The sequence below is a fragment of the Dendrobates tinctorius genome, unplaced genomic scaffold (assembly GCF_039654945.1).
Source record: "Dendrobates tinctorius isolate UK_male_01 unplaced genomic scaffold, ASM3965494v1 ptg000320l, whole genome shotgun sequence".
NCBI classification, from domain to species: Eukaryota; Metazoa; Chordata; class Amphibia; order Anura; family Dendrobatidae; genus Dendrobates; species Dendrobates tinctorius.
Genome location: NW_027361987.1, coordinates 470,391 through 497,159, shown reverse-complemented (window position 1 = coordinate 497,159; position 26,769 = coordinate 470,391). Strand labels below are relative to the sequence as shown.

Below are 26,769 nucleotides of genomic sequence, written 5' to 3'. Positions count from 1 at the left end.
GAAATTTTCGCCAAATTTCCATTTTTTTAACAAATAAACGCAAGTTGTTTGAATGAAATTTTACCACTAACATGAAGAACAATATGTCACGAGAAAACAATGTCCGAATCACCGGGATCCATGGAAACGTTTCAGAGTTATTACCTCATAAAGGGACAGTGGTCAGAATTGTAAAAATTGGCCCGGTCATGAAAGTGCAAACCACCCTTGGGGGTGAATGGGTTAAAGTTTTTACATAGCTTGCCATTTTTATGGACAGTTTAAGTAGAAATGTTCAAAAATATAAAACTCAATGATATTTTATTAAAAAAATTGTTTTTTATCTTAGCAGTTGACTGTACCAGGAGATCAGAGGGACAGCTGACATCTTCAGTTTTTAAATCAGATGATCTTGAGATCCTACAAGATACAACTGAAGTGATTGATATTACTCCAGATATAGCATCATCCATTCACAGCAATGATCTGTCATCTGATCCTATGAAACAGGTCCCATCTTCTGATTCATTACTGACTAATAAGAGAAATCAAAGTCACAAAAGAGGCAATAAAAAACAAACTGCTCCTAAAGGAAAGAAGTCATTTTCATGTTCTGAATGTGAGAAATGTTTTAACCAGAAATCACAATTGGTTAATCACCATAGAACTCACACAGGGGAGAAGCCTTTTACCTGTTCAGAATGTGGGAAATGTTTTAACCAGAAATCACAATTGGTTAATCACCATAGAACTCACATGGGGGAGAAGCCTTTTTCCTGTTCAGAATGTGGGAAATGTTTTAACCAGAAATCACAATTGGTTAATCACCATAGAACTCACACAGGGGAGAAGCCTTTTTCCTGTTCAGAATGTGGAAAATGTTTTAACCGGAAAGAGCATCTTATTAGTCACCAAATAACCCACACAGGGGAGAAGCCTTTTTCCTGTTCAGAATGTGGGAAATGTTTTAACAATAAATCAGTTTGTATTAAGCACCAGAGAATCCACACAGGGGAGAAGCCTTTTTCCTGTTCAGAATGTGGGAAATGTTTTAACAATAAATCAGATTGTGTTAATCACCAGAGAATCCACACAGGGGAGAAGCCTTTTTCATGTTTAGAATGTGGGAAATGTTTTGCACACAAATCAAATTTTGTTACCCACCAGAGAACTCACACAGGGGAGAAGCCTTTTTCATGTTCAGAATGTGGGAAATGTTTTAGAAATAAATCAGATTCTGTAAAGCACCTTAGAACTCACACAGGGGAGAAGCCTTTTTCCTGTTCAGAATGTGGGAAATGTTTTAACAGGAAATCACAACTGGTTAATCACCATAGAACTCACACAGGGGAGAAGCCTTTTTCCTGTTCAGAATGTGGGAAATGTTTTAACCGGAAAGAGCATCTTATTAGTCACCAAATAACCCACACAGGGGAGAAGCCTTTTTCATGTTTAGAATGTGGGAAATGTTTTAACAATAAATCAGTTTGTATTAATCACCAGAGAACTCACACAGGGGAGAAGCCTTTTTCATGTTCAGAATGTGGGAAATGTTTTAACAATAAATCAGTTTGTATTAATCACCATAGAACTCACACAGGGGAGAAGCCTTTTTCATGTTCAGAATGTGGGAAATGTTTTAGAAATAAATCAGATTCTGTAAAGCACCAGAGAACTCACACAGGGGAGAAGCCTTTTTCCTGTTCAGAATGTGGGAAATATTTTAACCAGAAAGCGCTTCTTGATCGCCATCAGAGTAGTCACACAGAGGAGAAGCCATTTTCATTTTCTTAATGTGTGAAATATTTTACTTGGAAATCAACTGTTAATAAACATCAGAGACATCACATAGTGGGAAGCCTTTTTATGTTCATAGTGTTGGAATAGTTTTAACCAAAATTGAATCTTCTTAAATTGGTTGTCTCTTGTCATTCCTCATGTTTGCTGATAAAAGGATAAAACTAAACCTTATTAATTCCAAATGTAAAACTATACCCATAATTCACCCCCTGAAGGTTAGAAAGTGACTAATAGAAAAAACATATACCCCATGTCTCAGTATATAGGGTGTTAGGGCTGGCGGAATGCAACAAATAATAAAAGATGGTAATGAGGTGCGTTTGCAGCCCGGGGTCATCCGTGCAGAGATGGTAGACTGCTGCTCGGTAATGGCAGACAGAAACTGGCGGTATAGCGAACACACACGGGTTAACTTCACCCGGTGAATAGGAGGTGAACCCTGTAGCTTCACAGGGCCGCGATACTGCAGAGTGAACACTAGTGTTTTGGTCACAGGACCCTGCCCCAAGGACACGGGGTTAGAGTCCCTCTAGACCCACCAGTGTTCGGCGCCAACACTGCAACACCAGGGAGAGACCCTTACTGAACACTGTGCCCTGTTAACAGCCACAGGGCACAGCTGATAGATCAATACCGCACGAAGTACGTACAGCGCAGCTCTGGCGAACGCCACTAACCAGCCTAAGCTTTGGTCTGGAAAGCACATTAGTGGCGCACAGCGCCGCTCAGGCTGATGTCGCTGAACGTGCGGTACCGTAGTGCCTAATGTAGTGTGGCGCAGAGTGGCGCTAACATGTGATTGGAGCTTGGAGCACTGCGGCGCTAGGCAGTGCCACTACCCGGCGCTGACTCAAACTCTAAACCCTAACAGCATACGTATCAGAGGGAAGGGGTTTCATAATGAGTCAGTCAGCGTTTCACAAGCATCCATCATCACACATACCATTACAAATTACAGACTATACTAGCCTTTTATAGCAGCGTCCTTCCGGGACCTTCCTGATGGTCCAATTCGAGCTGGAGAAGAACCTGAGCGTGTGACCCCCGACCTCCAATGAGAGGACGTCCCACGGGCATGCTCAGAAGGCTGCAAAAAGGACTTAGCCTCTGGAGCTGCTTGCTGCTGGCTAGTGCGGATTGCCAAAGCTGACCCAGAGGTGGCAGCAGCAACCAACCTGACAGCACTAGCCTGAGCAAGACGCTGAGAACGACGTCTCTAATGAGCAGCCTCCTCTGCGGCTGGGACTGAATGGGAGACCACAGAAGGCAAAGCTCGAGATTCCCCCTGTGCAGGGGCAGGAATCCGACACCTAACATTGGGTGAGGTGACGTTTACACACTCACTCTCCAAGCCTCTCATTTCTACGGGTTTCATCGTTCTCACCAAAGGCAACTCATCAGGAGACTATTTAATATTGCCCTATATTCAAACGAGACTAGACAAAAAAAAACTAAAATCATGTATCATGGTATCCGAAACAGTCAGAAAACTAGCCCCATATTGGCAGATCCCAGACCTCAGACTATATACTGTGTAAGTTTATAAGCCCCTCCAGTGTCAGGAATAGATAGTATGAATATGAATTTACCAAATGGCTGCAATGAAACAAAGAGTGAAAAATGTAAAGGGGTCTGAATACTTTCCATACCCACTGTATCAGTAAAAATACCTCCTCTTTATTAGGTTAAGTATAAAAGAATTGCACCATTTTCCGATACCCATCACGTCTCCATTTTTCATGATCTTGGGTTGGGTGAAGGCTTATTTTTTGTGTGCCGAGCTGATGCTATTAATGGAGACCATTTTGGTGCAGATACGATCTTTTGGTCTTTCCTTTATTGCTTTTTAATGCAATGTTGTGGCCAAAAAAAGTAATTCTGGCGTTTTGACATTTTTCTCGTTACGCCATTTAGTGATCGGGTTAATTCTTTTTTATAGTGATAGATCTGGCGATTCTGAACGCGGCTATAACAAATATGTGTGTGTTTGATTTTTTATTGTTTTATTTTGAAAGGGGCAAAAGGGGGGTGATTTGAACTTTTTTATATTTTTTTAATAGTTTTAAAAACAGATTTTTCTACTTTTGGGATTGTGAAGACATACAGCATTGTATCTTAATTAACCAGATGACTATTTTTTAGCAAATGAAGAATAATAGAATGTTATCTGTATGTTGGCTTTAAATGTAAGTGTTGATTTCTAGTTGGTCAAGAAAACAGACTTTTGTTTGTGTAAGCCGGTAATATTGACTTTTATTGTGCGCTTATCCTTGATCACTGGTGATCTTTGCTGATATGCTAATTATTCATTGTGTTATGGAGCCAGTTTGTTGACTTCTAAAGCAGAGAGGGAAAAACTATGCAAATAGTTTAAATAATCATTGCTATAATAATCTTATCTCCATTCTTACCCTTTATGTAAATACTGAATGAGGGACACTTGTTAAGTCTAAAAATAGGTGACATGCCTCTGTATAAAGAGACAGAGAAACAGCCAGAGAGATTCTGCCAAGACATCCATACATCCAAAGGACAAGAGACAGGACAACAGCCATTTTACATCATCAAAAGGGACACAGGTCTTTGATTCTATAGGAAACAACCTGGGGGTTTTCAGCCTCAGTTGGAAGAATACAAATCTGCTCCATTGACCATCACTGAACCATGACTGAACCATGGATACGTTTGGAGGCAGGTTGTGATCCTCGGATCAACTGGCCTTGTACCTTGTATGGACTCAATGGACTGTCATCTTCCTACACTTATTGTTACCTCCTCTCTGTGCGCGGTCCACAGGTGGAGTAGTCGACCCTGGAAGATGAAGCCAGGTTGTGATCCTCGGTCAACTGGCCTTGTACCTTGTATGGACTCAATGGACTGTCATCTTCCTACACTTATTGTTACCTCCTCTCTGTGTGCATGCCACAGGTGGAGTAGTCGACCCTGGAAGATGAAGCCAGGTTGTGATCCTCGGATCAACTGGCCTTGTATGGACTGTCATCTTCCTAAGCTTGTCATTACCTCCTCTCTGTGTGTGGGCCACAGCTGGGGTAGTGACCCTGGAAGATCTGTAGTCACAGAAGCTATTATCCCGGCGGGTCAGTGGAAGGGTGAGACTCTGACTGTTGTATTTGTTAGCATACAAAGAGATGAACTGCACCACAGGGAAATCACGGCCGCTACATGTGCTCGGTGCGATACTGCTCAGTTAGCCATGATGAGCTCATGTAACCGGACACTTCGGGTGCACACCAAGTAAAGAAAGTGTGGACTCGCAGAAGCGCAAAATGGCCGTCATCACTCGCATACTCTATCTCCCATTCTCCCTGAGGACATGCTGTGAACGGCTTGATCAATAAAGAACAGACTTTTTACACTGGTGAGTGCCACCTCATCTTTTCTTTGTGTTCTATGTGTTATTTGCCTGTTTTGTTGTACAGTAAAGCATGGCCACACTGTTTTACCCTCACCCTGTGTTGTCTGAGTAGCGTTTTGCCCATGTTAATAGGAGAGCGGGAGTTCAGCGGGATGATCACTGGTCCATGTGGTTTTGGCTAACGGGCGGCGCTCACAGCATTCCGGCAGTGACAAGCATAGAGGTCTGCTGGAGACCTCTGGTTGTCATGCCAACCCATCGGTGACCCATGATCATGTGATGGGGTCACCGATGGGCGGGATTTCCAGTGCTTGCTGGAAGTGAGCATTAAATGCCGCTGTCAGAGGCTGTTCGGGGCACCGGAGCCCACATCAAAGGGAGGAAGTACATTTACACCCAATGTCAGAAAGGGGTTAAAGGGGATTGTTTTTACAGAGATAGAAGTGGTAATCAATCATGTATACATACAAATAATTACAGAAATACACAGCTTCTAATGGTAAATAGTATAGAGTTACCACAAGAAAATATAATTTGTGTAAACCATGTGTAGATATAAAAATTCAGGCAAATGTCAGATGTTAAACTGGGTCTGAGCAGAAAAAGTAAATTAATGTGCATGCAAAATGTAATTGCATATGAACACATGACCTTTACACAGAGAAAACCAAAAACAAAACACAAAACAAATATCCTGGAATAAAAAAGTAAAAAAATATATATTGCAAAAATTGCATGAAGGTAGTAATAATAAGGGTATTTAGTTAACATAATTTTGATCAAAATAATGTAGAAGCCATCCCGCCACGTGACGGCAACCCTTGTGGGACAGTCCTAACTCTTGTATTTAAAACCTTTCCACTTGTCAAGTGACGTAAATGTGAACAAGGACAGAGGGACTGAACCACCAGTAATAGTATTGGCCAGACAGGATGGATTTTCCAACTCAGAAGCAGGGCGGTCACACCCTTATATGCACAGAATGCACAATGAACCAAATGAGAAACTGGGTCTGTGTTCATATGCAATTACATTTTGCAGTCAGCACCCATACTGCTCAGGAACCAGTACCAGGCTCTCACGCAGGAGAACGATGAAGAAATACATCAGGATAAGACTTTGCCCACAAACAGCAACCTTGTACTCCTTCAGAATCCTCCTGGATGGAGAAAGAAAAATGTTGTGAAGAAGAAACGGAGAGTGGTGGTCATGGGGGATTCCCTTTTGAGAGTAAGAATACAAGGACTTACTTACTGTTTGGGTAAGAATACAAAGACAGAACCATGGAAAGGACACCATTGTAGGCATTTACTACAGGCCGCCTGTGCAAGCTGAAGATATGGATGAACTCTTTATGCATCAAATGGCCAAGTTCTCCAAAAATATGACATAGTTTTCATGGGAGATTTCAACTATCCAGACATTTGTTGGGAATCTCTCTCAGGCAAAACTAACAGGTCAAGGAAATTCTTATCCTCTCTTGCTAACAACTTTGTCTTCCAAAAGGTAAGGGAGAAAACAAGGGGAACTGCTACCTTGGATCTAATCCTTATAGACAGGGAGGAAATGGTTGAGGAGGTAAAAGTGGCTGGGACCCTAGGAGTTAGCGACCATGCTATTTTAGAATTTTGGATAACTAGAGGAGGAAGACCTGTGAAGACGCAGACGTCAAGGTTAGATTTCAGAAAGGCAGATTTTAAGGGATTCAGAAAGAGAATTGGAGGGATCCAATGGCTGGATATCCTTAAGGACAAAAATGTCCAGGAAGGATGGGAAATCTTGAAAAATGAAATTCTCAAAGCACAATTGTTAACAATTCCAAAAAGAGGGAAGAATAGGAAGCATTTAAGGAAACCAGGATGGATGAACACAGAACTTAAGCACATGCTAAAAAGGAAGAATGAAATGTTTATAAAAAGGAAAGAGGGAGGCATATCTAAAGAAGAATATAATGCTGTCTGCAGAACCTGCAGGGCACAAATCAGATTATTAAAGCTGACAATGAATTGAGGCTTGCAAGAGACATCAAAAGCAATAATAAAGGATTTTGGGGATATGTCAAAAGTAAAGGAAAAGTCAAAGATGCTATAGGATTTTTACCGGATGAAAATGATGAAATGGTAAGACAGGATGTTGAGAAGGCCGAACTTTTAAATTCCTATTTTGCATCTGTTTTCTCTCAGAAAGGAAATGTAACATCAACTGTTCTTCACTGTCCTATTAAGGGAATAGAGGAATCCAGGATATCTATAAACAGAAAGATAGTGAGGAAACACTTAGCTAACTTAAATGAATTCAAGTCTCCAGGTCCTGATGAACTACACCCTAGAGTACTGAAGGAGATAGCAGAAGAAATTTTTGAACCCCTCTCCATAATATTTGAAAATACTTGGAGTACAGGAGAAGTCCCAGAAGACTGGAGAAGAGCAAATGTTCCTATCTTCAAAAAGGGAAGAAGGTGGACCCAGGCAACTATAGGCCGGTGAGTCTGACGTCTATACCAGGAAAGATCTTTGAACAAATTATTAAACAACATGTATGTCAATACCTGGATAAGAATGAAGTGATTAAACAGAGTCAGCATGGGTTTGTAACTAATAAGTCATGTCAGACTAACTTAATTTCCTTCTATGACAGAATCACTGATTGGGTGGATCAGGGAAATGCTGTAGATATAGTATATCTTGACTTCAGCAAAGCATTTGACAAAGTATCTCACACAATCCTTATTGAAAACAATGACTTGGTATGGAATGGACAAGGCAACTGTTAGGTGGATTCATAACTGGCTTAGTGATTGCACCCAAAGAGTAGTCGTAAATGGCTGCACATCCAGTTGGAAGAATGTCTAAAGTGGGGTACCACAGGGCTCTGTCCTGGGCCCTGTATTGTTCAACATCTTTTTCAACAATTTAGATGAAAGAATTGAGGGTAAACTAATTAAATTTGCTGATGACACAAAGCTAGGAGGGATAACTAATAATAGAGAAGAGTGAGAAAGGATTCAAAAAGATATAAATAAACTGGAGCAGTGGGCAGCAACTAGTGGAATGGTTTTTAACAGGGAAAAATGCAAAGTACTACATCTGGGCAATAAAAATGAGAAAAGCATATACAGAATGGGAGGAATAGGGCTAAGCAACAGCACATGTGAAAAAGACTTGGGTATACTAATAGGTCAACGGTGTGATGCAGCAGCAAAAAAGGCAAATGCAATTCTAGGATGTATTAACAGAAGCATACAGTCTAGATCACGTGAAGTCATTATTGCCCTCGACTCCTCTTTGGTCATACCTCATCTGGAATACTGTGTCTAGTTTTGGGTGCCACATTTCAAAAAAGACATCAACAAACTGGAGCAAGTTCAGAAAAGAGCGACCAGAATGGTGACCGGTCTGCAAAACCTGTCTTATGAGGAAAGGTTGCAGGATTTGGGAATGTTTAGCCTATCATCCCGAGACGAACGGGTTGGTAGAGAGATCCAACCAGACCATGGTCACATACCTATGAAATTTTGTCTCGGCCAGGCAAGATGACTGGGAATCCCTGCTACCGTGGGCGGAGTTGCTTTGAACAATGCTGTGGCCGATTCCACCGGCTAGACCCCATTCCTACTTAATTATGGCCAGCTTCCGCGCGTCCCTGTCCCTATGCCCGTGTTGTCCACCTATTCCAGGGTGGCAGACTGGGTGGTGGAGGCTCGTGACATTTGGGAATGCACTCAGGATGCCATCCGGGCCTCCAAGGAGAGAATGAGGGTCTCCGCCGACATGCACCGGCATCCTGCTCCGACCTTTGCTCCGGGCGACTTAGTATGCTGGTCAGCAGCGAGCTACTCCAGGGACTAAGTCCTCTTTTCGGTCCACTAAGCATGCCCGTGGGACGATCTCTCATTGGAGATCGGAGGTCACATGCTTAGGTCCAGCTCCTGCTCTGATTCGACCATCAGGAAGGTCCCGGAAGGTCGTGGCTATAAAAGCCTTGCCGCCCCGCTATGTGCTATGATAGAGATTAATTCTTATTGTTATAATGGTGTGTGTGATGATGGCTGTATGAGACAGGTGAATGACTCATTATGACTCCCCTCCCTCGGTTGTGTATGAGTTAGGGTCACAGAGTTAGAGTCAGCACCTAGTACTGATACTGCCTAGCGCCACAGTGCATTCAGCTCTCTCATCCGTTAGCGCCAGTGGGCGTCAGTCAGCACAGGCATCACAGTACCGCATGTGTAGCAGCGTCCGTCTGTACGGCGCCGTGCAGATAGTGTGCTTTCCAGCACCAAGCTCAGGCTGGTTAGTGGCGACCACAAGTGCAGAGGCAGTACATGCTCAGAGCGGCAGTCTAATGTGTCTTCGCCCTGTGACGGTTAACAGGGCACAGTGTTCGAGGGGGAACCTTCCCTGGCTCCGCAGTAGCGGTTCCAGGCTAATGGGTCTAGAGGGGCACGCTCCTCGTGTCTCGGAAGCAGTGTCCTTTGCCCTCACCCTAGCGCTCCTCTAGCCATAGTACACATAGTACTGACACTATTAGTCACTGACATCTATAACTCTAATGGTTCTGCAATGGTTTATTGTATGTGAACTATGTCTCCTCTCCTGTCGGGTTCTGTCATGATGTTACAGAATTATCGGCGATTCTGCCATCTATATCTGTATGAACTATAAAGACCTATAATATTTCAGGCCATGGATCGGTCAAATGTCCATTTTTCAGTAAAATCTCACCACACGGACACTTTGATGTGAGGAGATCGCATCCTCGCTCTGCACACGGAGGACACACGGATCACTGAACAGGGAACATCTCTGCCATTCTCGGCCCTGAAACACGGACCGATTTCTTATACGTTATGTGTGACCCCGGCCTCAGTCGGACTCTGGAAGGAGGAAATAACCGAGATTTGGGCATTTTAGCTCCTGGTGTGGAGTCGATAGCACAATCATATGCCGCCATATAGTAGACGGCCGGTAACTGGTGAGAATTCCCTCATGTGTGGGGTCTGTTTCCCTCCAGAGAAATCACACGTCACATTCCACACATAACACTGTGTAGAGAAGGCGGCACGGGGTAATTGTGCCAGTAGTGAGGGGCGAATAATGGCGGGAATGTCACTGACTGAGGAGAAGCCTCCATGGAGGTCTGCACTCCGGAGATCATGTGACCCCTGACTCCTCCCCTCCTGTGACCTCATCACAGGTCCTGTGCACAGAGCAGCCATATATGTGGAGTGCGGCTCTGCAGGTGGAGGTATGTGGAGATTCCCCCCATTACTGAGCACGGGGGACATTAACCCCTTCTGCACTGAGACTCTTTATAAGAATCATCACGTTTCTGTGCTGTTTCCTGTAATAGATACATACGACCCCACTATGGAGGACAGGCAGTGAGGAGACGGAGTGTTCCCATAGTACAGGGCCCCTTTCTTGGCCCCACACAGTGTAATGCCCCCATTATGCCCCTGTAAGCAGAGTTCTGCCCCACAACCAGCTGCCTCGGGCACTTTACCATGGCCAGTACCTCAGATTCCTCCCCGCACCCCTTTCCTTTGCTTGGCACCAAATCTGTGTCATGCTGCCGCCATCTGCCCCTGTCACACCTCTCTATATAGTATAATACACTCCCCATAGGCAGCCTCTATAGTGTAATGCACCCCCATAGGCAGCCTCTATAGTGTAATGCCCCCATTATGCCCCTGTAAGCAGAGTTCTGCCCCACAACCAGCTGCCTCGGGCACTTTACCATGGCCGGTACCTCAGATTCCTCCCCGCACCCCTTTCCTTTGCTTGGCACCAAATCTGTGTCATGCTGCCGCCATCTGCCCCTGTCACACCTCTCTATATAGTATAATGCACCCCCATAGGCAGACTCTATAGTGTAATGCACCCCCATAGGCAGCCTCTATAGTATAATGCGCCCCCATAGCAAGACTATATAGTATAATGCACCCTCATAGGCAGCCTTTATAGTGTAATGCTTCCCCATAGGAAGACTATATAGTATAATGCATCCCCATAGGCAGTCTCTATAGTATAATGCACCCCCACAGGCAGCCTCTATAATGTAATGCACCCCCATAGGAAGACTATATAGTCTAATGCACCCCCATAGGCAGTCTCTATAGTATAATGCACCCCTACAGGCAGCCTCTATAATGTAATGCATCCCCATAGGCAGCCTCTATAATGTAATGCACCCCCATAGGAAGACTCTATAGTATCATGCACCCCCATAGGCAGCCTCTATAATGTAATGCACTCCCCATAGGAAGACTATATAGTATAATGCACCCCCATAGGCAGCCTCTATAATGTAATGCATCCCCATAGGCAGCCTCTATAATGTAATGCATCCCCATAGGAAGACTATATAGTATAATGCACCCCCATAGGAAGCCTTTATAGCGTAATGCACCCCCATAGGCAGCCTCTATAGTATAATGCACCCCCATAGGCAGCCTCTATAGTGTAATGCACCCCCATCGGAAGACTATATAGTATAATGCACCCCCATAGGCAGTCTCTATAGTATAATGCACCCCCACAGGCAGCCTCTATAATGTAATGCATCCCCATAGGCAGACTCTATAATGTAATGCACCCCCATAGGAAGACTCTATAGTATCATGCACCCCCATAGGCAGCCTCTATAATGTAATGCACTCCCCATAGGCAGCCTCTATAATGTAATGCATTCCCATAGGCAGCCTCTATAATGTAATGCATCCCCATAGGAAGCCTCTATAGCGTAATGCACCCCCATAGGAAGACTATATAGTATAATGCATCCCCATAGGCAGCCTCTATAGTGTAATGCACCCCCATAGACAGCCTCTATAATGTAATGCATCCCCATAGGAAGCCTCTATAGCGTAATGCACCCCCATAGGAAGACTATATAGTATAATGCACCCCCATAGGCAGCCTCTATAGCATAATGCTTCCCCATAGGCAGAGTCTATATGGAAAGCTGTAAATCTGCCCCTATTGCCTCTGCAAGGCATAAAAATGACCTCTCATTATACTCACCAATGGCGCTCACCAAGGCATAGCTGGTCTTGACTTAAGATCGCCATTCTCCATAACTGCATCATCTGGATGACACGTCCTTAGTCATCCACACAGTGTCACCCATTGTGCTCCTGTGCAGGCGCACTTTTCTCTGGGCTGCTGAAAGCAGAGCTAAGTACTGTAGTGCGTATGTGCTGGGAAAGGCTAAAGTGCGCTGATGACCTGGATGTAAAGCCGGCGCATGCGCACTACAATACTATGCTCTGACTTCAGTAGGGCAAAGATAAGTGCACCTGCACAGAAGTGCGCTAGAGGACACTGAATGCATGATGTAGGACGCATCTTCCACACGAAGCGGGACAGCGATCACAAGAAGAGGGTGAGCACCGGATTAGGACTAGAGACGCCCAGACCGCGCCGTCTGTGAGTATAATGAAAGCTCTTTTTTGTGCCTTGCATAGAGGATTGGGGACATATAGAGAGCATTCTAGAACACTGTATGTGAGGGCGATGCTGGCTGGACCTTATATGGGGGCAGCATGCTGAAAGGCTCCCTTTAATCTGTAAGACCTGTAGCCACCGCCTTTTAGCCACATTTAAAAAGCCATCCTGCAAGATTCCAGCCGCTCGCAAACTTAAGAAAATAATCATTCTCCTTCTCGTAAGCTAATCGGCAGCGTCCAGTCGGATGAGTGTCTATGGTCCCTGCTCAGCGCCTCCTCTGACCCCACAATTGCCATCCTCCTGCCTTTACTGACGTGGCTGACGCCTCCTATGTCATCCGGTCTGTTGCGCTGCGCAGCTCCTGTTCCCTCCTGTGCAGGTGCGAGAACTGGACAGACAGTGGATGACACAGGAGACGTCAGCCATGTCAATCAAGGCAGGAGAGACGGTGAATCAGGCCCATAGTGAGCAACAAAAACCGCTGTGCACATGCTGCGGAAAATTCAGCGCGGAAACACAGCGGTTTATTTTCTGCAGCATGTCAATTCTTTGTGCGGATTCCGCAGCGTTTTTACACCTATTCCATTATAGGAATCTGCAGGTGTAAAAACGCGAGAAAATCCGTACTAAATCCGCAGGAAACCCGCAGATAAAACACAGGTCGTCTTACCTGCGGATTCTGCAGAGTCCGTGCAGAAAAATCCACAATGGAATAAGCAACGTGTGCACATACCCTTAGTCTCTGTCCAGCTTGCAGGATAAACAAGACATAAAAGTTTAAAGGGGTTGTCCACTACTTTAAATTAACCCCCAATGTATCCCCCCGGGGCCCCTAATGAATTTTGTAAATACCTCATGTTGCCTATACTGCCTGTGTGCGGCATTATCGCTGGTCGCTCACAGGCAGCACGTAACCCAGCGCTGATGTCACAAGTGAGGCGTGACTCAGCGCTGGGTCCCCGCAGTGGCTGCTGGGTTGTGGGCGGGGTTACCCCCGGGGTCACACCCAGCATCCACTGCACGCTTTCTCAATGAATGGGTGCCTAGTGGATGCCGGGTGTGACGCGGGGGGATAATTGTGCCCACAGCCTGGCAGCCAGTGTGGAAGGAGGAAGATGGACCCCCGGCTGCTGCCAGCACTTGTCGGGACGTCAACAGAAGCAAGAGCCGGCTGCAGCCAGGGGTCATGTGCTGCCTGTGAGCGGCCAGCGATAGCGACGCTCACAGGCAGTATAGGCAACATGAGGTATTTACAAAATTCATAAGGGGCGCCAGGGGGATACATTGGGGGGTTAATTTAAAGTAGTGGACAAACCCTTTAAGAACCTTAATTGCTTTATATATCTGTATGTATATATTCGACCAACAGATTAGACATATCAAATAGTAAATGACATGTGCCAAGATACTCATCAGTCCTCATGCTGTGTCCAGTGTGTCCCTGGTCCTCGGTGCTGCTCCTAGCCTCCTTGGCTGTCAGGTTCCTTCCAGGCAGAAGCAGAAGAGTGCAGACAGTGAGCTCAGCTCACAGTCAGAGGCAGAGCAAGCCCCGCTGCGTCCAGGCTTTTGGGGCTGATGACTTCTCTGCAGCAGGGAGCTTTGAAGGAGAGCGCGCTCATCCTGGATTGGGTGAGTGACCTTCCTTCCCCCTCTCCTCCACAGACTGCAGAAGAGCGGTCACATGACTCACTCTCTGCACTCTAATACATGTGCAGTACAAACGCCAGCCCTGACAGTAGCGTAGCTCCGGGTGGGCCCCCTCAGAACACAGGGCCTGGGGCAACCACCCCCTCTGCACCCCCGGTAGCTACGCTACTGCGTGTAAAAAATATCTCCTGCAGTATTGCTAATGCCAATTCCAGTGTCGGTATTGAGACCAGAATTAGCGTTATGGAGGATGAGTCTATGAGGAACGTGTTCAGCTGCCGACTCCGAGGAGGAAACTGATTGTTGTCTGTGGCCTAAATATATAGGTTTTATTAGTAGATGTCAGGGAAGAAAACTAAACCCTGTAAGATAATAAATCTCCTCATATGTTTCCTTTATTATCTCCAGTAATTGTATTATTACACAGGATTCTTATGATGTTACATCGCATCATCTTCTTCTCATTCAGGTCTCTACAATATCGGATCCTCTCAGTGAAGATCTTCTACAGAAGAGAATTTTCCTGATTTACCCATCAAGGATGGATATGGGCAGAGACAAGATGGCGGAGAGGATGTTACACCTCACCCTAGAGATCCTCTTCCGTCTCACTGGAGAGGTGAGAGATTCTGATGACGTCACATTACATCATTCTTATCTATGGGAATAACAGATGGACAGAACTGGAGAGGTGAGGACTCTGGAAATGTCTGTAGTGAGATTTATCAATGTGTCTCTCCATAACCAGGATTACACAGTGGTGAAGAAGACCTCTAGTGATCGCTGTCAGGACCCTGTGTCTGAGGGATGGGGAAGACCCCTGAGCCCAATCACGGGGCCTCCACCTCACCCCCTGATCCATGAGGACATCAATGACCAGAAGATCCTAGAACTCATCTACAAGATGATTGAGCTGCTGACTGGAGAGGTGACACTGCTGGGAATGCTGGGAAATTATACAGTAACACTATGAAGGGATCGGGGGATGACGGTATCATTGTATGTGTCAGGTTCCTATAAGGTGTCAGGATGTCGCTGTCTATTTCTCCATGGAGGAATGGGAGTATTTAGAAGGACACAGACATCTGTACAAGAACGTCATAATGGAGGTTCCCCAGCCCCTCACATCACCAGGTAATAGACAGGACTAAATACACACGGCCTATAATTATCTGTATGTAGAGAATGAATTCAGTTCCTGTATGTGTTTCCTCCAGATCTATCCAGAAAGAGGACAACACCAGAGAGATGTCCCCGTCCTCTTCTTCCACAGGACTGTAACCAAGAAGATCCCAATGTTCCTCAGGATCATCAGGTAGATGGAGAGAAGGTGTCAGGAGAGCTCCCCTATGATGTGTAGACGGCTGTGAAGGTCTTGTGCTCAGTCTTATTTTATCCACCAGTATTATATGTTTTATACTTGTGTAATGAGAACGGTGGAGATGGCAGGATTAGAGCTGATCATAGATGGGACTTCTCCATCTGTCTCTGACTTTTACAATATTTGTTTCAGGGTGAAGATCTGACCCATATTAATACTACAGAGACATATGTGAGGGGTGATGAGTGGTGTAACGAGGAGATTCCTACATATGACTACCCAGGTGAGTAGTAACCACTGAATGCAGAGAAGTCGCAGATTCTTCTTAGTCACCGGCTGTGGCTGCTTTGTCGGTGGTGTAGTCCGGCCGTAATACCATGATCACCATTTTGCATCTAGACCAAAACATTCTCCTCCACCCAAAATGGTTGAAATGATATCTGGCATTGAAAGCCCTTTTCTATTGGACTTACAACCTGGTAGATCCACCTACCCCCTGGAATTAGGAGATGCTGACCGTTACCTGCCCAGATCTGTAACTATAAAGCCAAATGACAGCGTACGTAGAATCTGCTGACAAGATAGAAAATCACTTGAAGAAAAATATTATGCTGGGCCTGTAAGAGAAAGCGGAGGGTAATGATGCTGTTGGCTTCCTAGATCCCTGAGATCTTATTGGATGACTCTTCTCTCCCTTCTGTGCTGCTGAATGTCTCATGGTCCCTACAAGACCAGGTCTAGTCTTTCTGGCCAAACTTCCCTTTTATGAGCGACAACAGTAAATGTGCAGTGAGGCCAAGTGTGAATTTCTGTACAATAACAGCAGAGTTTCCCTTTTTCCTGAGTTTTTAAGTTTGTATTAAAACTACCGTATTTTTCGGACTGTGTGAAGCACTGTATTCCTTCAAAAATGTGGAGGAAAATGGGGGGTGCGTCTTATAGTCCAGATGTACCTGCTTTGGATGTGGTGGGGGGTGGGGGAACGGCATCCGCGGAGCAGCGGGTCACAGGAGGCTGAAGCTGGTGGCTGCGGCTAACTCCTGTTCCCGCTGGTAAAGAGAAATGAATATTCACTGCATTCCATGCCCATGGGCTTGGAGGGCAATGAATATTCATTTCTCTTTAATAATAGTGTCTTGATTAGCCCCCATCCTTATAATTGGCCCCCATCCCGGTATTCATGGCCCCATCAGAAAACAAAAAAAAAAAAAACCTTTACACTTACCTACCCCGCGTTCCCTCGCAGCATCCTGCTCCGGTGCCAGCAACTATATGCTTGTAAGCAGCGCATGGCAGGGACGTCATGTGCTGCTCACAAGCAGAGCACAGCTGCCAGGACTGTGCATGCAAAGATCAGTGAGTATTCATTTCTCTTCAGTAGCGCACAGTGTCAGCCACCGGCTTACTGCTGCTACCGGCGGTCACGTGTGCCGCTACTTAAGAGAAATGAATATTCATGAATACGCATGGTCCTCAGCGCTGCTTACAAGCATATAGCAGTTGCTGGCACCAGAGCAGGAGGCTGTGAAGGGAGCGTCGGGTAGGTAAGTGTAGTGATTTGGGTTTTTTATTGTTTTCTGATGGGGCCATGCATACCAGGATAGGGATGGGGGTGGGGGCTTCTTATAAGGATGGGGCCATGCATACCAGGACGAGATGGGGCCATGCATACCAGGACGAGATGGTGCCATGCATACCAGGATAGGGACGAGGGGGCCATGTTTATCAGAATGGGGATAAGGGGACCATATATACCTGGATAGGGGATATTCAGTAGAGAATTGACCACATTTTTTGCTTCAATTTTTTTCCTAATTTTCTCAACTGCCCCTATCATTGTTAATATGGAGGGAATCCAATTTAAAAAAAATATGAAATCAGAAAAACAAAGTGCTGCATTGTGGAAATGTAAAGAGTGTTATAACCATAGTGCTCTAGTGCCAAAGGTGCTATACAGAAACCAGTGCAAAATCGCTGTGTGATAAAGTGCTAATAGTGCAAACACATCATGGGGCATATAACTACAATGGACCTGTAATAAGTATCCGGTACAAAGTGCTGCAGTGCAAAAGTAAAGAAGGATGAAGTGCATGGGCTTGTATCACCGAGATAAACAGTGTGCTGCCAGGGTCCCATGTGCCTGATACTTATTACAGGCCTGCTGCTGCCCAGGGTGTCTGCTGCTGCCCGTCGCCGCTGCCCAGGGTGTCCGAGGCCACCACTGCCTGGGATTTCGGCTGCTGCTGTCCGCCGCCACTGCCCGGGATGTCCGCCGCTGCGGGGGCCTCTGTCAACATTTCTTGAAAGACCAGAGCCCCCTGGAAGTTCCATAGTTTCAGCCTGTGCATGTGGACTCCAGTAAAATGGCCGCCTACGCAGATGGAAATCTCAGCATGGAGATCTCGGAGATGAGATCTCAGCACTGAAATCTCATCTCCCGAGATTTTCGTCTGCGCTTGCGCCGCCTCCCGGCGGCCATGTTACTGGAGTCCAACGCACAGGAGGAAACCACAGAACTGCCGGGGGGTTCTGGCCATTCACAAAATGTCGGCAGAGCCCCTCGCAGCAGCGGACATCACGGGCGGAAGCGAACACCCCAGGCAGCAGCAGCGGACATCCCAGGCAGCAGCAGCGGGCAACAGCAGCGCGGCGGCAACGGACACCCCCTCATCCCAGCCTGCAGCTACTTACAGGTAAGTGGTTACCGGTATATCCGCATTGTAAGATGCACCCCCATTTCCCCCACAAATTTGGGGGGAAAAAAGTGTGTCTCGCAAAGCGAAAAATACGATAACTTGGCACTCAACTTAAGGCGTCCATGTATAGTAGAAATGTTTTTATTTGTGCAGTCCGTAAAATAACGTTTCGGCCTACATGTCCTTCCTCAGTCTGACTGCTTAAAATTATTGTGGTAAATATGGAGAACAAACGTGGATCCCCACTGTTGTAAGAAGCACAATGGTGAGCTATTCAGCTCCCAACGTTACGGCCTACATGGCCTTCCTCAGTCTGCGATAAATGATAAATAAAAGCATACAATGACTATGTCCTGCTTACAATGTATGGAAAATCAAAGATGTAGTATAATTTACAAAAAAGATAATGAAATACATTTACATAGTAAGAGATAATTGTACAGAAAAAAATAAAATAATATGTATGGAGAACCAGATGGGAAGACTGAAAGGAAAGAAAAAAATGGATAATGAACCTAATAAATAATAATAATAATTTTATTTCTATAGTGCCGACATATTCCGCAGCACTTTACATTTCGGAGGGGATTTGTACAGACTATAGACATTACAGCATAACAATAATCACATAGATTATAACAAATACCAAGAGGAGTGAGGGCCCTGCTCGCAAGCTTACAGTCTATGAGGAAAGAGGTAGACACGAAAGGTGGGTGGTAACAATTGCCCTGATTGTATGGACCAGCCATAATGTTAAGTGTGTAACAGTACAGACACAGAGGGCTAATGGATGCATAAAGCTTGTGGGAACATGATACGGGGAATCTGGTTATGGTAAAACTTTTGGCTGTGCCACACAGGGATAGATTAGGTTAATGTGTTGAGGTGGTAGGCCAGTGTGAATAAATGCATTTTCAGGGCACGTTTAAAATTGTAGGGATTGGGGACTAATCGTATTGACCTGGGAAGTGCATTCCAAAGAATTGATGCAGCACATGTATAGTCTTGGAGACGGGAGTGGAAGAATCTGATTATTGAGGATGCTAACCTCAGGTCATCAGCAGAACGGAGGGCGCGGGTAGGGTGGTAGGCTGAGACGATAGAAGAGATGTAGGGTGGTGCTGACCATGGAGAGCTTTGTGGGTGAGTGTACTAAGTTTGTACTGGATTCTGGAGTGAATGGGTAACCGGTGTACTGACTGGCACAAAGTAGAGGCATCGGTGTAACGATTGGCGAGGAATATGATCCTGGCTGCAGCATTCACGACAGATTGGAGGGGGGAGAGTTTGGTAAGAGGGAGACCGATTAGAAGAGAGTTACAATAGTTCAGACGAGAATGAATAAGAGAAACAGTAAGAGTTTTCACGGAGTCGAAGGAAAGAAAAAGGTTGAATTCTAGAAATGTTTTTGAGGTGCAGATAACAAGAGCGAGCCAGTGATCGGATGTGGGGGGCGAATGAAAGCTCGGAGTCAAGTATGACCCCAAGACAGCGGGCATGTTGCTGGGGAGTAATAGTGGAATCACAAACAGAAATGGCAATGTCGGGTATAGGTGCATTAGTGGAGGGAGGAAACACAAGGAGTTCAGTCTTTGACAGGTTCAGTTTCAGATATAGTGAGGACATGATGTTAGACACAGTGTTTAGACAATCGCTGGTGTTTTCTAAAAAGGCAGGCATGATGTCAGGAAAGGAAGCATATAATTGGGTGTCATCAGCATAGAGATGGTAATGAAAACCAAATCTACTGATTGTTTGACCAATAGGGGCAGTGTACAAGGAGAAGAGGAGGAGGCCTAGAACCAATCCTTGAGGAAGGGAAGATGAGAGGAGGAGGAACCAGCAAAAGATACAGAAAAGGAGCAATCAGAGAGATAGGAGGAGAACCAGGAGAGAACGGTGTCCTTGAGGCCAATGGAACGGAGGATAGTGAGGAGGAGCTGATGATCCACAGTGTCGAACGCTGCAGAGAGATCCAAGAGAATTAGCATGGAGGAATGACCATTAGATTTAGCTGTTAGTAGACCATTAGAGACTTTAGTGAGGGCAGTTTCAGTAGAGTGTAAAGAGCGGAAACTGGATTGGAGAGGGTCGAGAAGAGAGTTATCAGAGAGATAGTGGATAAGACGGGAGTGGACCAGGCGTTCCAGGAGTTTAGAGATGAAGGGAAGATTAGAGACAGGTCTATAGTTAGCGGCACAGTTTTGGTCGAGGGATGGTTTTTTAAGTAATGGCTGTATGATGGCATGCTTAAATGAGGAAGGAAAGATACCGGAAGAGAGAGAGAGGTTAAATATTTTAGTTAGGTGAGAGGTGACAGCAGGGGAAAGGGACTGGAGATGTGATGGAATTGGGTCACTGATGCAAGTGGTTGGGCGAGAAGATGCAAGGAGCCTGCTTACTTCGTCTTTGACTGTTTCAAAATCAGAGAGTGAGCTAGATGCAGTGGGGGAGGGAGGACAGTGCATGGTATGAGGTGATTGGGAGATAATTTCCTGTCGGATATGGTCAATTTTTTCTTTGAAGTAATTGGCCAGATCGTCAGCTCAAAGCTCTGTGGTTGGGGCCTGCACTCTTGGGTTGAGTAGAGAATGAAAAGTCTCAAAGAGACGTTTAGGGTTATTGGACAGTGAGGTGATGAGGGTGTTGAAATAGGTTTGTTTGGAGAGGTGAAGGGCAGTGTTGTATGTTCTAAGCATAAAATTATAATGGATGAAATCTTCTGGTAGATTGGATTTTCTCCAGACATTCGGCGCACCTGGAGCACCGCTGCAGGAAACGTGTTTGCAGGGTGCGCCAGGGTTGTTGACGTCTGTGTCCTGTTGTTCTGTATATAGGAGGTGAAATTTCATCCAGGGCACTTTGAAGTTTTTCATTGTAATGCTTCAATGCAGAATCAGGACATGAGAGGGAGGAGATAGGGGCCAATGATGACTGCAAGTTCTTCATAAGTTTCTGGGTGTTAATGGCCTGTATGTTTCTGTAAGTATGGACAGTGGGGGTGACCTGAGCGGGATGGCAGTTCTTGATAGAGAATGAAAGAAGGTTGTGGTCAGAGAGTGGGAGAGGGGAGTTTGCGAAATCATCCACTGCAGAAAGCCGAGAGAAGACCAAGTGTTCGGAGTTTCCGGCTTCATGCATTGGAGAGTTAGTATGCTCCAAGAGGCCGAAAGAGGAGCTTAGAGATAAAAGGTGAGAAGCAGATGGGGAGAGGGGAAGAGCAATGGGGATGTTGAAATCGCCCATGATGAGGGTGGGGATGTCACAGGAGAGAAAATGTGGAAGCCAGGTGGCAAAATGATCCAGGAACTGATGGGAGGGGCCGGGAGGACGATACACCACTGCCTCTCACATGGAGAAGGGAGTGTTGAGTCTGACGGCCTGGACCTCAAAGTAAGGGAAGACAAGTGAGGGTGCTTGAGGGATAACCTGAAAGGTACATTTTGGTGATAGGAGCAGACCAATGCCTACACCTGCTCCATTGTCTGATCTTGGGGTATGAGAAAAGTCTAGTCCCCCATATGAAAGAGCAGCAGCAGCAGTAGTGTCTGCTGGATTTAAGTTTCAGTAAGAGCCAGAAGGTTAAGAGAATTAGAAAAGAAGAAGTCATGGATGAAGGAGAGTTTGTTACACAGAGAATTCCAAAGGGCACAATTAAGAGAGACAGAAGGCATGCAGGGAACATTAATAAGATTAGAGGGGTTTCTGAGTGTAGCAGTTGGGGAGTTTGACTTACTATAACATGAGGGGCTGGGGTTGGGAGAGATGTCCCCTGCGACTAGGAGGAGGATAGAAAGTGAGCAGATGGTTAAGTGATTTGTGAGAGCGTCTCTGATGTTGAATCGTGGGACTGACTGGATCTGTGCAATGTAGCAGTGTGAAGAGAGCATGAGTGCTATACAAAGGAAAGGACTGAGGGGCCGATATGGATGGAGTGTAAAGAGTTAGTGCCAGGTCGGTGGATGTGTATGAATGCAGCGGCCAGGATATAAATTATACAAATGCATATGGTATATATTTGTTGTAATCCAAATATACATGGATAAGATGTATATAAATGTCTTAACTGTCTCCTGCCCTGTCTAACTGCCATGTTATAACTGATTCATACTTTGATCAAATGTACTTTGATTAAATGTGCATAAATACCTCCCCCAAGCTATGTCTGAATATATAGGAGTCTGATGCTTAGATCTGGTTTTTTTGTTGTTTTTTTTTTGCTCTGCTCGTTAACAATCAAACTAATCTAGGACAGCAGGGCCCAGTAAATGTAGTGGTCAGATAAACCAGTGTCCTGGCCTACATGCATCATAAACCATGACTGCTTAAAATTATTGTGGTAAATATGGAGAACAAACGTGGATCCCCACTGGAATATAATATAAGCTCACGTAAGTATGATAAGTAAAAAATAGGATACACATAAAGGAGAAACTAGAGGTATAATAAATTACCTGTTGTAAGAAGCACAATGGTGAGCTATCCAGCTCCCTGTTATAGTAGAATGCTGTATATTAATTCAGGGTGGCATATGGCAGAACCTTGTGAGGCCAATAGTACTAAGATCAAAAAATAATTAGAGATCAGACCAGGAGGTGATTAGTTTGTGGTAATTAAAGTGGTATTATAAGGATACCTGATGTGTTAAGAGCGAGGCTTGTAGTAACGCTCCCTGTTGGGATTCTATACAGAAGACCATTATAAGGTGAGTATAGGGTTAAACACGTATATATAAAAAAGAGAATAGAGGAGCGTTTATACCTGTAATTATAGTAGATTCCGTACAATAGCTCTTTGTGAAGCTAAAGAGAAACGTATCAGAACGTTATAATTCCACTGATACATGTGTGAGACATATAGGTTATATGGACATAGTAATCTATGAAATTCTTACCATGGGTGGTCAGTGGTGACGGGCGTCAGGCTGAACACGGTTTCCACCGCTTGTCACGTCGCAATGTGGAGTCTAAATGCCGGAGGCTAAATAGGAAAGGGGCGGGACTGGAATTACATGTGTCCTGAGCAACTAAAGCGGAAGTGATGTTGGCGTGTGTTCCAAGCACCGGAAGACCCATTGTTTGCGTTCCACAGACAGCAAGTAGTTCTGTGTGCACTACACGTTTCACAAGTGAGAGGGGAGTCGAAAATAAGCTTGTATCTATTAAAATAGCCAGGTTGTGCCCACTAACACTGCGTATTGTATTAAATGAAGCAGATGATAGATGTCAGTGTAAGGTGAGCATATTAGGTTATGGTGAAATGGTATGGAATTAAGAGGATAAGTGTCCTATTTGACCAATGGTACCACACTTGTTAATGTAAAACATTTATTTTTTGCCCGAGTGTGGACTGAAAAAAGTGTTGCCTGTTGTGAGTTCATTTTCCCCTTCACCGTCGACGTCTGATGAACTCCCTCTTCTGGTGAAGGAAGGTAGTGAGGCTGATTACCAAACACCTGATCTGGTAGATGATGACTGGATAACAGGAACTTCTGACTGGATATAAGGCAGCCGACGCCCTTCTGAGTCGCTGGTGATTTCTCTGCTGGATTCTTGGAGACCAGTCTGACTCCTGCTTCCCAAAGATAAGTTTTTGCTCTGCTTTTGAACTTATCAGTTTTGTTTTGTTTACCTTGTTTTTTGGAGTTCAGCCATCCCCGGTCGGGGGTGTGCTGAGTTCCATTTTTGTCTCTGATCAGTTTATCTCTTTGCTCTGTCTTCAGAATTTACCTGAGTGCTGATATAGTCATTTTGAAGTCCTAGCGACTTCAGGGCTTGTTTTTCCTATCAGACGGTTGGGACATTTTTTGGTAGGGTTTTTTACGGATTGCAGACAGCAGCTTTTCTATCCTGTCCTGTTTAGTTAGCTTGGGCCCCATCGTTTGCTCAACCTATCTTTCTATCTGTGTTAGTGTTTTCATCTTGCTTCACCGTCATTATATGTTGGGGGCTGCCTATTGCTTTGGGGTCTGCTCTGGGGCAGTTTAGATTTCCCCTTTCTTTCTTTAGGCCTATTTAGTTCTCCGGCTGTGATCGAGGGGTCTAGGGCATCGTAGGAACCCCCCACTGCTACTGTTAGTTGTGGATAGGATCAGGGGTCTGCAATCCGATAGCTACCAACCTCTCCGGTTTTCTGGACTTAGCTTGTATTTTTGTTTTTTCCTACTTCGGTGACTCATTCATAACAGCTGCCTTTCTGAACATTATCACATTGATGGCATTGAAGAAATGGGTACGTGCCTTTTTGGGGGGTTTGCAGAAACTCTAATATAACTAAATGACAGAAAACCAGGATAGTAGAAATCCCCATAAAGTGATTCCATTTTATAAATTAATTCACTGAGGGTTATAATCCTTAGGAGGAGTGAATATTTTGACTCCACAGCCACTTTCCGGAAATTAACACGCAGTGGATGTTGGAGAGTGGAAATTACACATTTGCCATTTTATTACCCAGCACATAGTGCCCAGATTGTGCTCCAGGAGACACACACCGCAAATTAAGTGGGTTCTTCTCACTATAATATTGCTCAATACAGGGATCCTAAATGTTGTTTGCGCACACTGCAAGACTCCGAAGTGAGAGCGGATTTTGCTGGATTGGTTTATAGAAACCTTGTTGCTTTTCAACAGCCTTTGATCCACTAATAGTGTGGGAACCTCTGTTTTTCCATTGACAGATGATGGACCTGAGTGGGGACTTGTTTTTTGTGAGATGAGAATTGGTATTATTTTCGCCTACATAACATTGATTGGTTTCCTTTTTATTCGATATTTGGGAGGCAGAATGTACAAACAGTAGAACACAACACACTACTGGCTCATCCAACAAGGTTTACTATTAGACTGTGAACTGTCATTGTCTTGATAAAAAAAGTTTTTTACATAGCTTGCCATTTTTATGGACAGTTTAAGTAGAAATGTTCAAAAATATAAAACTGAAGGATATTTTATTAAAAATGTTTTTTATCTTAGCAGATGACTGTACCAGGAGATCAGAAGGACAGCTGACATCTTCAATTTTTAAATCTGATGATCTTGAGATCCTACAAGATACAACGGAAATGAATGCGATTACTCCAGATATACCATCATCCATTCACAGCAAAGATCTGTCATCTGATCCTATGAAACAGGTCCCATCTTCTGATTCATTACTGACTACTAAGGAAAATCAAAGTCACAAAAGAGACATTAAAAAACAAACTGCTCCTAAAGCAAAGAAGTCATTTTCATGTTCAGAATGTGGGAAATGTTTTAACAAGAAATCACATTTTGTTACACACCAGAGAATTCACACAGGAGCCAAATATTTTTCATGTTCAGAATGTGGGAAATGTTTTAGCAATAAATCAGATTGTGTTAGGCACCAGAGAATTCACACAGGAGAGAAGCTTTTTTCATGTTCAGAATGTGGGAAATGTTTTGCACGTAAATCACAATTGGTTACGCACAAGAGCACTCACACAGGGGAGAAGCCTTTTTCCTGTTCAGAATGTGGGAAATGTTTTGCACTTAAATCACATTTTGTTAAGCACCAGAGAATTCACACAGGGGAGAAGCCTTTTTCATGTTCAGAATGTGGGAAATGTTTTAGCAGGAAATCAAATTGTGTTAAGCACCAGAGAACTCACACAGGGGAGAAGCCTTTTTCATGTTCAGAATGTGGGAAATGTTTTAGCATGAAATCAAATTGTGTTAAGCACCAGAGAACTCACACAGGGGAGAAACCTTTTTCCTGTTCAGAATGTGGGAGATGTTTTAACAATAAATCAGATTGTGTTAATCACCAGAGAATCCACACAGGGGAGAAGCCTTTCTCATGTTCAGAATGTGGGAAATGTTTTGCACGTAAGTCACATTTATTCGGACTCCCATGACAGCACCACGAGAGAGGGGATCCGCCCTTTAGGAACAGGAAACCTACAGATACAAAAGGGCGGCACATCTCCCACGCATCAGTTGGTTTCCTGTTCCTGAGGGGATGGGATCCTACAAAAGACTGGATCCCAGGCCGGCCGATACAGGTAGCGAGGGGGTCTCCTACCTCGGCCTGGTGCAGAACTCCTGGAAGACGCCACGGTGGCCCAGGATGGGTGGCATGGCGGTGGCGTATGCAGCAGGGAGCGGCGTCCGGAGGAGGTCCGTCTCCAGGGTAAGGCCGCCGCTGAGTATGTCCCCCCGGGGGCTCCCGGCTCCGGCGGCGCAAGTGCGGTGGTAACGGGGGCCGGCGTGGCTGCGGGGTGCTGGGGCCAGGGAGCACTGCATTCCGGAGCGCCAGGGCGACTTCCGGTCACGTCGGGGTCGCGGTGACGTCAGGGGGCGGACGGATGATGCGCTTCCGGGTTGGCGGCGCCACTGCGCAGGCGCGAGAAACCAAGATGGCGGCGCCCATCGTAAACGCCGATAAGCGTCGGCTCTCCGGCCAGGTGCGGCGCCAGCTGAGGAAAGGGAGCCCTATTAGGGGGGGAGGGGCGCGGCAGGAATACTGCTGTCCGGA

The 26,769-nt window shown here is 45.2% G+C and overlaps 1 protein-coding gene across 1 annotated transcript in view; it reads left to right on the top strand.

The window, feature by feature from the left end:
* Positions 1–26,164, top strand: part of LOC141073942 (uncharacterized) — a 202,581-nt gene extending 176,417 nt beyond the window's left edge. The window contains 2 exon segments of the mRNA XM_073561473.1: positions 329–1,690; positions 25,512–26,164. Of these exon segments, the coding sequence (XP_073417574.1) occupies positions 329–1,690; positions 25,512–26,149 (2,000 nt within the window). The 3' untranslated portion in view covers positions 26,150–26,164.
* Positions 26,165–26,769: the final 605 nt, after the last annotated feature.